The sequence below is a fragment of the Panthera onca genome, chromosome C2 (genome assembly GCF_046562875.1).
Source record: "Panthera onca isolate mPanOnc1 chromosome C2, mPanOnc1 haplotype 2, whole genome shotgun sequence".
NCBI lineage: Eukaryota > Metazoa > Chordata > Mammalia > Carnivora > Felidae > Panthera > Panthera onca.
Window position 1 is genome coordinate 27,745,474 of NC_138347.1, and position 12,777 is coordinate 27,758,250.

Genomic DNA, 12,777 nt, shown 5'->3' on the forward strand with positions numbered 1-12,777 from the left:
AGAAAGCTGATTCATTATTAAATATCTTACAAATTTATACCGGGTAATAGTTAAGGTTTAAGAATAGTCCCCTCCCCCCAACTACTGTTAACTGAAACCAAAGTTCAAAAAAAAAAAAAAAAACAAACCTGAAGTCACACAAGGTACCTCAAAGAAAATGATGACAATAGTTAATTTGAATCTTTACATTCATACATATTCTACACAGTTCCCAGGTTAAAAAAAAAAAAAGTGAATTCCCAAACTTGCTCTGACCAGGTAAGGGGACAGCCTCACACTCAGAGACAGAGAATGGGAAAGGCACTTTCTGAAAACAGACACAGAGTGATGGAATCATATTCATCAGGATAAAGAAAGGACTAGCAATCATCTAAATGTCATAATCATAAAAATTGAGGTATGACATTTTTGCTTCCTCTCCAAATACTTAACAGTGGCTTCATAAACCCTGCATTAACACTCTAAACAAAACTGTTTCATCATTTTGCTGACAGGAAAAAAAGCTGAAGCAAAGACTGCAGTAAAAGCAGAAATTAAGTGCGGCACTCCAAGATCAGGCTGCTTGGTTTCCACATTTCAGCTGTGTGAGCTTGAGCAAGTCACTTTAACCCGTTTACTCATCTTTTAAAAGGGGATGAATGGGGGCGCCTGGGTGGCTCAGTCGGTTAAGTGTCCGACTTCAGCTCAGGTCACGATCTCACGGTTTGTGAGTTCGAGCCCCGCGTCAGGCTCTGGGCTGACGGCTCAGAGCCTGGAGCCTGCTTTGGACTCTGTGTCTCCCTCTCTCTCTGCCCCTCCCCCATTCATGCTCTGTCTCTGTCTCAAAAATAAATAAACATTAAAAAAAAAAAATTGGGGGGCGCCTGGGTGGCTTAGTCGGTTGAGCGGCTGACTTCGGCTCAGGTCATGATCTCGCGGTCCGTGAGTTCGAGCCCTGCATCGGGCTCTGTGCTGACAGCTCAGAGCCTGAAGCCTGTTTCAGATTCTGTGTCTCACTCTCTCTGACCCTCCCCCATTCATGCTCTGTCTCTCTCTGTCTCAAAAATAAATAAACGTTAAAAAAAAAAAAAAAATTAAAAAAAAAATAAAAGGGGATGAATGTAACACCTACCTCACAGAGTTACTTGGAGGATGTTAGCCACATAAAGTACTTAGAATAGCACCTAGTGCTATAGGTGCTTAATAACTGCTAGTTATTATGATGATTACAATCATCTAAAAAGATAAAATTATTTCTGGAAACAAATGACAAACTTTTGGCTCAGAATCAAAAATTACATAATTAAATTTGTCTCATGGAACACGTTGCAAAGGATTGAAGCTGTATGTATGCCTTACAGTAGCAAAAATGTCATCCTGCTGTTAGCCATTAGTAGCAATATGGAAATAACTTTAAAATGCAGTTCTAGTTCTTAAATATCTTTCATCTACTTGATCTTTTTCAATGGGCATATCCATGTGATTTGACTCATTCGGGCTTCTCCATGTGGAAATGAGGGAATTTCAGAAGATACAACCAGAACGATGCCCTTCATTTACTGCATATACTAACAGCTTTGCGACTGCATGTTCTTAAGGTGCAATTAGTTAAACGTTAGTCAAGTTTTATTTCTTCTTGGAAAGAAAAAAATGTAAGCTTCTGACCTTCTATTAATCTCCTATTTTTTATCCTCCTCTCCGTCCCCATTATTTCTCCACTCCACCCCACTCTAGCCACGGCATTTGGATTCATATCCCTCCATTTTGCATGAAAAGTGTTTCATATTGACAGAGATCATCTGTCACCCCCAAGGTATCTTGAAACATTGGGTTGTGAAAACTAACATGCTCAAAATTATAGCATAAGTAAGGCTCTTACATTATAAAATTTCTTTCCTATATCTCTACTACTATACCACATAATGTAACTAAAAACCTTTCAAATAAGGTATGCAGTAGAGATGAGGGAGTAAATAAACTATATGCCATAAAACAGAGGCCATACCTTCAAGGCTTGCTGTAGTATCTGGGCATCATTAATCCCAGTGATTTCTCTCAGCTGATTCAGAAATGTCTGCTGGTGCTAGAGGAGAAAAACCGAAATCATTACATTTTAAAATCTGAAAATATTCAAGGACAAAAAATAAATGACCTTTGGGGAAGGGACAAAAAATAAACTAGTATAGAGAAGAAAAAATATAGAACTTGAGAGAGACTCAACAAATTTCATTATTTTATGAAGAATAAACCATGCTGTGGGGAGCCCTAACTCCATTCCCATGTTTCCAAAAGGGAACTTCTATATTACTTCCCAAGAAGTCTTACTGAATTAACAGTTTCTGGCCCATTCTTCACTGCCTAATTTATCCCTCCTAATAAGAAATGGAGTGAGATGCACAATGGCTAACCCTGAGCAAAATTAAGAACAACAGGTTTATCCATTGGACTACTTTACCTAGGGGCTGGGGCCACTGAATGAAACCCAGGCAGCTCTAACTAGTCAGCATTCATGCACCTGAGATGTTTGAAAAAGACATGTCAAAAGGCAGGCTATGCAGTAAGTAGGTATATGACATCAGGGGGATCCTAAGATCTCTTTGAGGAAAAAGATCATCTCATTCTCTAATCTGTCATAAAAGATCCTAAACAGAATTAATCACTTGTCCCCATTTACTTCAGATCTGTTGGTCTATATGATCTCTTATACTCTGTTAGAGAGGAAAAGAGAAAAGAGGGATGGGATTCCACTATCAAACCCTTCCCTGAACATCCCTACTTAGGACCATGTTCCTTCCTACATCTCCATATTTCTTAAAACTTAAGTTCCCCCAAACTGTAAGATAGCACCATGAAACAGAGAAAGCTCAATGGGAATGACAGGAAAAATAAGTCACACTAGAATAAAAGGATCTGCTGAAATATTTCTTGAAAATATTTTGCACTCATCTTAGTAATAATTCAATCAAGAATCATCAATAGATGCTAAAACTGTTGGGTGTAAGTTTGATGAGAAACAGTATAGTTGCATAGTTTCAAACTCTCTTACTATAAATTTTAAAGGGAGAAAGAATAACTTTATAATGAAGAAACATAACAGACACCACCTCAAGTAATCAAATTTAATATTACCAATAACTTGAGAAAATGACAGTATATGTCTCCTCATGTTGTGTGATACACCAAGAAGAATATATCACCTGAGTGAGGTATTCCTGCCAAAAATGCACAGCCTGAATCTAAACTTGAGGAAGCATCACACAAATCCAAACTGAGGAACACTTTACAAAATAATTACTCTATTATATCTAAAATGTCTATACCATAAAAGACCAAGAATGAGTTTCTTGATTAATGAGGACCACAAAGACATGACAATCAAATGTAATGTGGGAAACCAAATTGCATCTAACACTAAATGCTATACAGGACATTACTGGGACAATTGGAGAAATATGAATATGGACTGCTTAGTAATATTTTATTACTACTAAATTCCTGAATTTGATAGCTACACTATGGTTATGTAAGAAAACATCTTTTTTCTTAAGAAATATACCCTGAAGTATTTAGGGGAGCCTGAATGGCTCAGTTGGTTAAGCATCCGACTTCGGCTCAGATCATGATCTTGCAGTTCGTGGGTTCCAGCCCCACAGCGGGCTCTGTGCTGACAGCTCAGAGCCTGATGCGTGCTTCAGATTCTGTATCTCCCTCTCTCTCTGCCCTTCCCCCACTTGTATTCTCATTCTCTCTCTCTCTCAAAAAAAAAAAAAATAATAATAAGCATTTAAAAAATAAAAATAAAAATGAAATCAAGATTCTGTTTGTGAAGAAAAGAAAAGAACGCATAGTGGATAAACACTGGCAGTATCCACCATGGTATCAGTGCATTTTCATTTCCAATAACCTTATTAAAGAGCTGAAATAACCAAGACTATCTGACAATAAAATAAAAATAATAAAGTATATAAACAAGGTCACATAAAATGCCAGGAAGAATAAAATAGTTGAGTAAAAATATCAAACTGCCAAATTTACAGAGGTGAAAAAAAATTCTCTTTAAACTTGTCAACTTTTCTATGTTCATTTAAAACAGTACCAAGAACTAGCAATGGAACCATGACTATGTTACTCAATACCTAACATCACAAATTAAAGATGCAGAAAATATTTACAGAAATTCTTCTTATCTAATTCAACGTCTTATTTTAGTGAACATTAAAAAACTTAAAAGATTTGGGGTGTGTGGGTGGCTCATTCGGTTGAATGTCCACTCTTGATTTCAATTCAGGTCATGATCCCAGGATCATGGGATTGAGCCCTGCATTGGACTCCACACTGGCCATGGAGCCTGCCTGAGATTCTCTCTCACTGCCTCTGCCTCTCTCTCTCTCTCTCTCTCTTTCTCTCTCTCTCTCTCTCTCCCTCTGTCCCTACCCTACTCATCAGCATTCTGTCTCTCTCTAATAATATAAAAAATTAAAAAAAAAAAAAAAAACTGAACAGATTTCTTAAGCCTGTTTGTAATTTCACCACTAGCAGCCCTCCAAACTCCATTCTTTACAAGGAACATTATTTCTGTCAACTGCAAATTACTTGGTCATGGATCAGGGAAAGACTACTGAATACTCCCCCCAAATCAGTCATTTATACAAATGTTGCTGGCTATTATTTATAATGCTAGAAAAATGGAAACAATACAGATGTCCTCCCACTAAGGAAGAGGTTCTAAACTTGAATGTGCAGAGGAATGACCTGATGAGTTTGATAATAATGAAGATTCTCAGGCCCCGACCCCAATTCCAGAGCAGTCAGGGTTAAGGCTAAGGGATCTATATTTTTAATAAGCATCTCATATTATTTTTATACAGATGGACCAAGAGGCACAGTTTGAGTTAAGCAAACAACTGCATATTTTTAAATACCAAAATATATAACCTACATAGAAATTATCTTTACAAAATCATATTAAAGTGACAGAACACAAAATAGTATACATACACACTAATGACTACAAGGTAAAATGTAAACATAAATGTAAAGCTCAGAAAAGACAGGAGCCTGTGTTAATTCTCTCATCTCTATATCCTCACCCTCTGCCACTTTTAAGTTCCTCCCCCTAGAGAGAATTTATTTCCTTGCTGCACTGATGACGGGCTTGGCCATATTACATGCTTTGATCAATAACATATTAAAGATAGCCATGGACACAGATATGAGATGTGCTTGCATGGATGGGCTTCCGTCCTGAACTTCTGCAACTTTCTTAAAAAGAACATGACCATGGGTAGCCCACTTGGCCCAGAAGAATGAGGCATGTGTGGAGAAGAGCCACCCCAACCAACCTGCAAATCTGTGAGCACGATGATAGTATTTTGGTATGCCACTAAGTTTTGGAGTGGCCTGTTATGGTGACAGTTGACTGATACAGAGTGCAGCAAGAATACTGAGTATTTAATAAACAGAAGCAATGTGTTTGAAATTTTCTAATTCGTAGTTATAGTTTGATGTTTTGTTTCTCTTTCACAAAAAAGTCAGCTAAGTATCTTAGGGAAAAAAACAATCCAGGAGTATCTCTAGCATAGTTTGTGATCATATGAATTTTGAGAGAAAATTAAACAATGAGGAGAAAATGGTGTGGGGAAGAAGGCTGAGTGGGAAGGAGAAAAGGTGAAAAAATTTTCTTAGCTTAGTTAGCAAGAAATGGGAGAAAGATCAAAAGAGATGAGCTATGAGAAAAAAATCTAAGTTTATGGTACAGAAGCCACCTCATTTGTAGTTTTCTCTTGTTACTGGCATCATCCAGCTGTGCTTTTCCTGTCTTTGAAAACCTGCACCTTCATTTCCTACAATTATATGTTGTTGTCGTTGCTATTTCTGTTGTAATTAAGACTCTGGTCTTTCTTTCAAGGTTTGCACCTTTCTATTTACTGAATTTCTGGCCTGCATACACCCTGATCCTCAACTAAAAATGTCCTGCATATGGTTCTCTCCTCTTGGACTAGCAATTTTGATCCAAGATGGATACAACCAACCTCCCTCTCTAGAGCTCCTTTTCTGAGCTCCTCTTTTCAGTATGAATTTATATACTAAAGTATAAGGAGGAGGGTGCAATCTGTTCACAGTGCTGGACCAAGAAAGGCAAGACAAAATGTTCAAAGAAATTCAGCAGGTGCAAACACCATAGAAATCAATAAGCCAAGACTGCATGCAGGCCTTCAGATTCCTTCCTTAACGTTATTTTTATTGCATGATGACATCCTTAAGTGCCCACTATGTGCAAAACAGAATACTATACACACTTCTGGGAAAAAGAAGCATCAGTAATTTCAATATAAATTAAGAACCAGAGAGTTCCACATGAATTGTTTCCCTCCACAGTTGACCCTACCTAATGTTGGGTCTGTTTTAAATATTTTTCAGTAAATATACACCATATTTAACATTGGTATAACTTCTGAGGATGCAAAAAAGGGGATCCCTGGCTTAGACCAAAGAAAGAAGGTAAGCATTTATTATGCTCTTGCTGTATGCCAGACTGTTTTAATTGCTACCAGTTTATCATCTCACTTAATATGTGCACACATGCACACCCTTTCCATATTTTCTCTATGATATTTGATTTTGGAGATTAAAGAATCAGTGAAAAGTGAAAACTCAGTGCAAAAATCCAATACTATGTTCAAGTAAAATACTTAAATAATGGTACAAAAAAAACTAGAGCCCCACTGACAACAAGACAAGAAAGCTTTCTACATTAAATGGTGAATAACTCATAAGTCAGCCATTGGCTCCTGAATTTCCAAATATAAATAAAACTTGGTTTCGTGCAAAAGAAAGTCAAAGGTTTCCATCTTCAGGAGAAAAAAAGGCAACTCTGAAGATGATCTCTAAAAACACTTCCAAGTTTTTTAAGAAAAAGGGGACAAAATACTAATTTGATAGAAAATCCCAAGACATTCTTAAACTTCAGGATCACATTCACTAAAACCATTGCTAGGCACTATGTAGTACTTCAAAGTCACCTATCAAGGAATAATTAATTAGGGGCACCTGGGTGGCTCAGTTGGTAAAGTGTCTGACTTTGGCTCAGGTCATGATCTCACAGTTTGTGAGTTTGAGACCTGCATCGGGCTCTGTGCTGACAGCTCAGAGCCTGGAGCCTTCTTCGGACTCTGTGTGTGTCTTTCTCTCTGCCCCTCCCCCACTCACTCGCACGCGCTCGCGCTCTCTCCCCCTCAAAATAAACACTAAAAAAAAAAAAAAAAGAATTAATTATACTGCTGCCTTCAAGGCACATAACCATACATATATCTATTTTTGCAAATACCTTCTGGATATGCCCTAGTTCGTGTTATCTCTTATCATAACAAGAAATCCCCTAACTTCCTAGACAGATAATTCCAAACACATAATATGTCCATGTAACTTCTTTGTAAGCCCCAAACCTGCCTCTGCCTCTAACCAGCTATATAAGCCAAAACAAAACAAAACAAAACAAAACAAAGCAAAAACATACTCTGAGTACTTCAATGGACTGAAGACATGGTGAAAACCTTCAATGTGCACTAGGTTTTTCTACTGTTCTATGGGGGCAGTTCTGTGCTAGAACAACACTGATTTCAAAAGATCCCATCTATTCTACATCCTTTTTTTTTTTTTTTATGATTTATTGTCAAGTTGGCTAACAAACAGTGTATACAGTGTGCTTTTGGTTTTGGGGGTAAATTTCCATGATTCATTGCTTACATACAACACCCAGTGCTCATCCCAACAAGTGCCCTCCTCAATGCCCATCACCCATTTTCGCCTCTCCACCCCCCACCCCCGCCTTAACCATCAGTTTGTTCTCTGTATTTAAGAGTCTCTCATGGTCTAAATCCTCTTTATCCCTATCTACCAACCCGAATTTACCTACCACTTGCCTTCTGTTAAGATTAAAGGGTCTTCTGGCACTTGCCACAGATTATAATAATATACCATGGTTAATTAATCACCAGACTCTAAGTCTGAAGACAGCACAGACTATTTTGTTCATAAATGTATTCCTAGTAACTAGTACAGTGTCTGGCATGTGTTAGGCACTCAACAATTATTGACTGAATAAATGAATACAGCAGTTTGCAGAGGTGAACAGGAAGGAGTAAGTAGATCATAGGGCTTGAACTCATCTACAGGAAAGACGTACTAACTGCTTACTGGAGATAGAACAAGAAGAATACACAAATCAGGCCCACTTACAAGCCAACTTTCCACACTCTCCACATTCTATCTAGAATTCCATAAAAAAGTTTCATTTCCTAGTTTTGGTCTTCTCAATCCTATAGTAACATGAGTCTAAGTACAATATTGCTGAAATTTCCAAATGCAGATTATCTATATCATAACCCCATGAATGGTTGGAGTCAATGCTTATCTCAATCTTTTTTTGGGTTAACAGAACTTTAGCATTACAACAAACAAACCACAAACCTCTACGGGTATACAAATCTGAAGGCATGCATTTTCATTCTTCACTATTTACATTTAGGCTTAAATATTCCAAAAGTTCTAAATTTAGAAAGAAGATTTTCCCTATTGTTTTATAGAATCCCAGAGCCACAATCTTAAGCATTCATGTAATACAAAAAAAAAAAAAAAAAAAAAAAAAAAAGGAAGTAAAGATATAGTTGGTTTTTATCCTTCCTCACCTCAGAGTTCATATCCCTTCCTGCCACCCCAAGCCTACAACAAATCTAACATCTGCATGATATCCATGCCCCTAACAGAACCGCCCCCCCCAACCTTATTAACTGGCAGATAACAGAAATGCATCATAAATAGAAATTCTACCTGTAATTTCCCCCAAAGTATTGTTACACAGCATTATCATATAAGTCTATAAAGAGTTAAATACATGCATTTTGAGTTCCAAAAACCCAAGTATACCAATATTTTGGCACAGTGTTTTAATTTTTTTTTTAATGTTTATTTTTGAGAGAGAGAGACACAGCATGAGCCAGGGAGGGGCAGAGAAGAGAGAGACACAGAATCCAAAGCAGGCTCCAGGCTCCAAAATGTCAACACAGAGCCTGAGGCAGGGCTCAAACCCATGAAATGTGAGATCATAACCTGAGTCAAAGTTGGACACTCAACCCACTGGGCCACCCAGGTGCCCTGGGATACAGTAACTTAGAGCACCTACATTCTGGAAAACATGTGGGTAATCAAAACTTTTGTGAATCAAGTCATAATCTTGACTACAAAATTTGCAGTTTAAATAAAATATATATTCTTAGGGGCACATGGGTGGCTCAGTCGGATAAGCGTCTGGGTCTCAGTTTCGGCTCAGGTCATGATCTCATGGTTTGTGGGATGGAGCCCCTGTGTCAGGCTCTGACAGCATGGAGCCTGCTAGGGATTTACTCTCTCTCCCTCCCTCTTTGCCCCTCCCCCAATTACATGCCCTCACACATGTGAGGTACACGACTCTGTCTCTGAAAATAAAAAAAAAACAAAAGAACTATTTGCAGAAATGTCCCAGTCTTCAGCACCTCAGCAAACATGTCCCCCATCCCAGTGGGCTTCAATCACAAATTCTACATTAGAAACTGAATCTCAGTCTTAGGACAGACCTCTCCCAAATTTACTCTTTCTTTTATTCTTCAGAGTTCTCTTCATATTTTTTGTAGTTAATCACATGTTACTGGTCAATACTTCCTTGTATTAAACTTTCCCTGACATTCAAATTGCCGTGTGGTTTTTGGGTCCTAATTGGGTCCTTATTAATACAACTTCCTCAAAAGCAACTTTTATACTCTAACAACATATTAATGTTGTAATTCTGTATTTTGAAGAGAGTAAGTCCCAAAAATAATTAGAAAGGGAAAAATTAATCATATATATGCTAAGTCCTATCCTAGAACTACGATTAACTGAGCAGTTATGAAAAGTACGGAAGGCATCAGAGATTTCATTACATAGGCATGATTGATAAAATCATTGGCTACTGGTGACTGAACTCAATCTCCAGCCCTCATTTCCGGCCCCTGGACTGGCAGTGGGCTGAGGGTTCTAACCCTCTAATCACAGTGGTTGGTTTTCTGAGGCTGGTTTTACAGCCTCTGAAGCTGCCTAGTCTCCCATCCAGGAGTTAACTCATTAGCATACAAAAGACAGTAAATTCTGAGGATTCTAGAAGCTCTGCAGCAGGAATCAGGGAAAGACTAAATATTTACTTTTTCTTATACAGTATCCAGTCACATAAAGCTACTGGTAGATAACAGAAGACACCAAATTGTTCCATTTTCCCTTGCTCATGGACTTCTCTGCCCAGAATGATACTGTCAATCTGCCTGGTTGTCTTCCACAGCTCATTTCAAGCACTCCCACCTTGATGAGGCCTTTTCTATTCTTATATCCTCTCCTTGGTCCTACCAATACGTCTTATAAATACGTCTAATATCATATATGCATTTCTGGCTCCCGCATCACCAAACTAGAAGACTTTAGTGTACTACTTATTTCTCAATTTGCTTAACACAAAGAAATAATACTTGAATGCCTGAATATCTAAGCAGAAATGTACAACAGGCAATGGAAACTAGAGTTTATGTAAGGGTGTAACATTTAATTAATTTTGAATATACAAATTAGGTAGTAATGAACATATATGTGAGTGAGAAAATACATTGATCTCTCCAAGACAGCTTACAAAGAAAGCAGAAAATCAAAGAGTAAACCTTGGAAAATTTCCCCAGTTAACAAGTACAAACACATTGTATTAGCAGCCAAATTTTACTGTACAACATAACCCAAATGTGAACAGTTTAAATATATGTATTGAAAGTTCACATAGCACAAACTGACAAACTCACAGAAATCTTGCCCAACAGCTAGGCCTGTCTGCTGTCTTCTTACCAAATAATTCTAAATTTTTTGTGAGCTTGTAACATGCTTTCAAATACTAAATATCTGTGCAGCACGCTTGAAAAGGTCTAAAACCTTCACCGCAACAGAGTGCAACAACCCCTAAAAGAGGTAGTAACAATTACAACACAATTATTACTCCAGTATATAATACTGTTTCAAGGTGTCTGCAAAAGCAGTTATCACACTACATAGCATTAGCTCACCCTCTTGATTGTCCAGGTCCTAAGATCTGTTCACAAGGCAAAGTACTCACAGGTTCTAATAAATAATATTTATCGGGCACTAACTTAAAAGTAAGCTATAATTGTTACCTGTTATTCACAGCAAGTATACTCCACTCAACACTAAATCACACAATATTCTGCTTGAGAGATACTGCAGTAATTACATTTACAGAGCTTTAGCAAAAAATTTTTAAAAAGACAAACTTGTTTTAAACTATGATCAAATTTGGAGGCACATCTGTGAAGATTTTACAACAAAAAAGCTGAGAACACCACTCTAAGACAATGGCTATCAACTGACTAGCAGGATCACAGATGTAATGTGGATGACAACAGCAATAAAATCTACTTCCAAAGTTTAACAATAATACATTACAAGAATATCTTGATACACATATATTTACTTCCTTGGTTGAAGTTGTAAGTGCTTAAGTTAGCTTCTGTGAAACACTACCATCTGTCAAATTAACCTTGTTAATCTAAATTTTACTAATTTCCTAGCACTGCTTACATCTAAGTCATTAGTTGGCTTTTGGCTTTAGTGCATAATAGTGATACAATAGAACATAATAAAATTATGCCTACTTATATTTATGCAAACTTCAGTAAAACTATAATAAAAAATACTTGGAGAGTCCTGGAGACCTGCTTTCCTTTAAAAAGAAAAAAAAAAAAAAAAAGTATTGTCATCAGGTGGAGTATTAATGGACAGGAGGAGAACTTTTCGGAAATGCTGTTGGTTCTCCATAGGGGAAAAGTGAATTTGGCCACCTACACAAACAATGTATAAAATTCAGATCCAAGTAGAATAAGACTTAAATCCTGGAGGCAAAACAAGAAAAACAATAGGGGGCAATAAAAGAAAATATCTTTATAAAACAGGGTATGGAAGTTCAGGAAACTAATTACACAAGACTAAATTAAAATAAATTTCTATTCATGAAAGGGCACCATAAGGAGAGTAAAAAGACATCCTGAAAATGGGAAAAGATACTTGCAAAATATGTAAGTAGAAAAAAAAAGTATTTAGACTATAAAGAACTCCTTCAAATCAAAAAGAAAAAGGAAAAAAGAAAAAACAAGAGAAACAAATGTGAAAAAGTCTTAATCGTCCATAAAGATAAAAAGGTAACGGTGGGCTGGGGCACCTGGGTGGCTCAGTCAGCTAAGCGTCCGACTTCAGCTCAGGTCACGATCTCACAGTTTGTGGGTTCGAGCCCCGCGTCGGGCTCTGTGCTGACAGCTCAGAGCCTGGAGCCTGTTTCAGATTCTGTGTCTCCCTCTCTTTCTGACCCTCCCCCGTTCATGCTCTATCTCTCTCTGTCTCAAAAATAAATAAACGTTAAAAAAAAATTTAAAAAAAAAAAAGGTAACTGTGGGCACCAGGGTGGCTCAGTCGGTTAACCATCTGGCTCTTCATTTAGGCTCAGGTCATGATCTCAAGGTTCGTGAGATCAAGCCCCATGTTGGGATCTGCACTGACGGAGCCTCCTTGGGGTTCTCTCTCTCCCTCTCTCTCTGTCCCTTCCCCACTTGTGCTCTCTCTCTCAAAACTAAATAAATAAACTGAAAATAAAGGGGGGTGGGGGTAACTGAATAACTTACCAGCATTAGGACAGTTAAGTTCTGGTGTTTCCAGAAGTATAAATGAACTGCAACTCAAAGG

The 12,777-nt window shown here is 37.6% G+C and overlaps 1 protein-coding gene across 10 annotated transcripts in view; it reads right to left on the bottom strand.

Annotated features, from left to right (window-relative positions):
* USP25 (ubiquitin specific peptidase 25) overlaps positions 1-12,777 on the bottom strand; it is a 151,057-nt gene that overhangs the window by 121,487 nt on the left and 16,793 nt on the right. For all 10 annotated transcript variants that reach the window (XM_078452874.2, XM_078452876.2, XM_060640294.3 and 7 more), the window contains one exon: positions 1,985-2,062. In XM_078452874.2, coding sequence (XP_078309000.2) covers positions 1,985-2,062 — 78 coding nt within the window. Of the gene's footprint in view, positions 1-1,984; positions 2,063-12,777 lie in introns of those variants that run through there.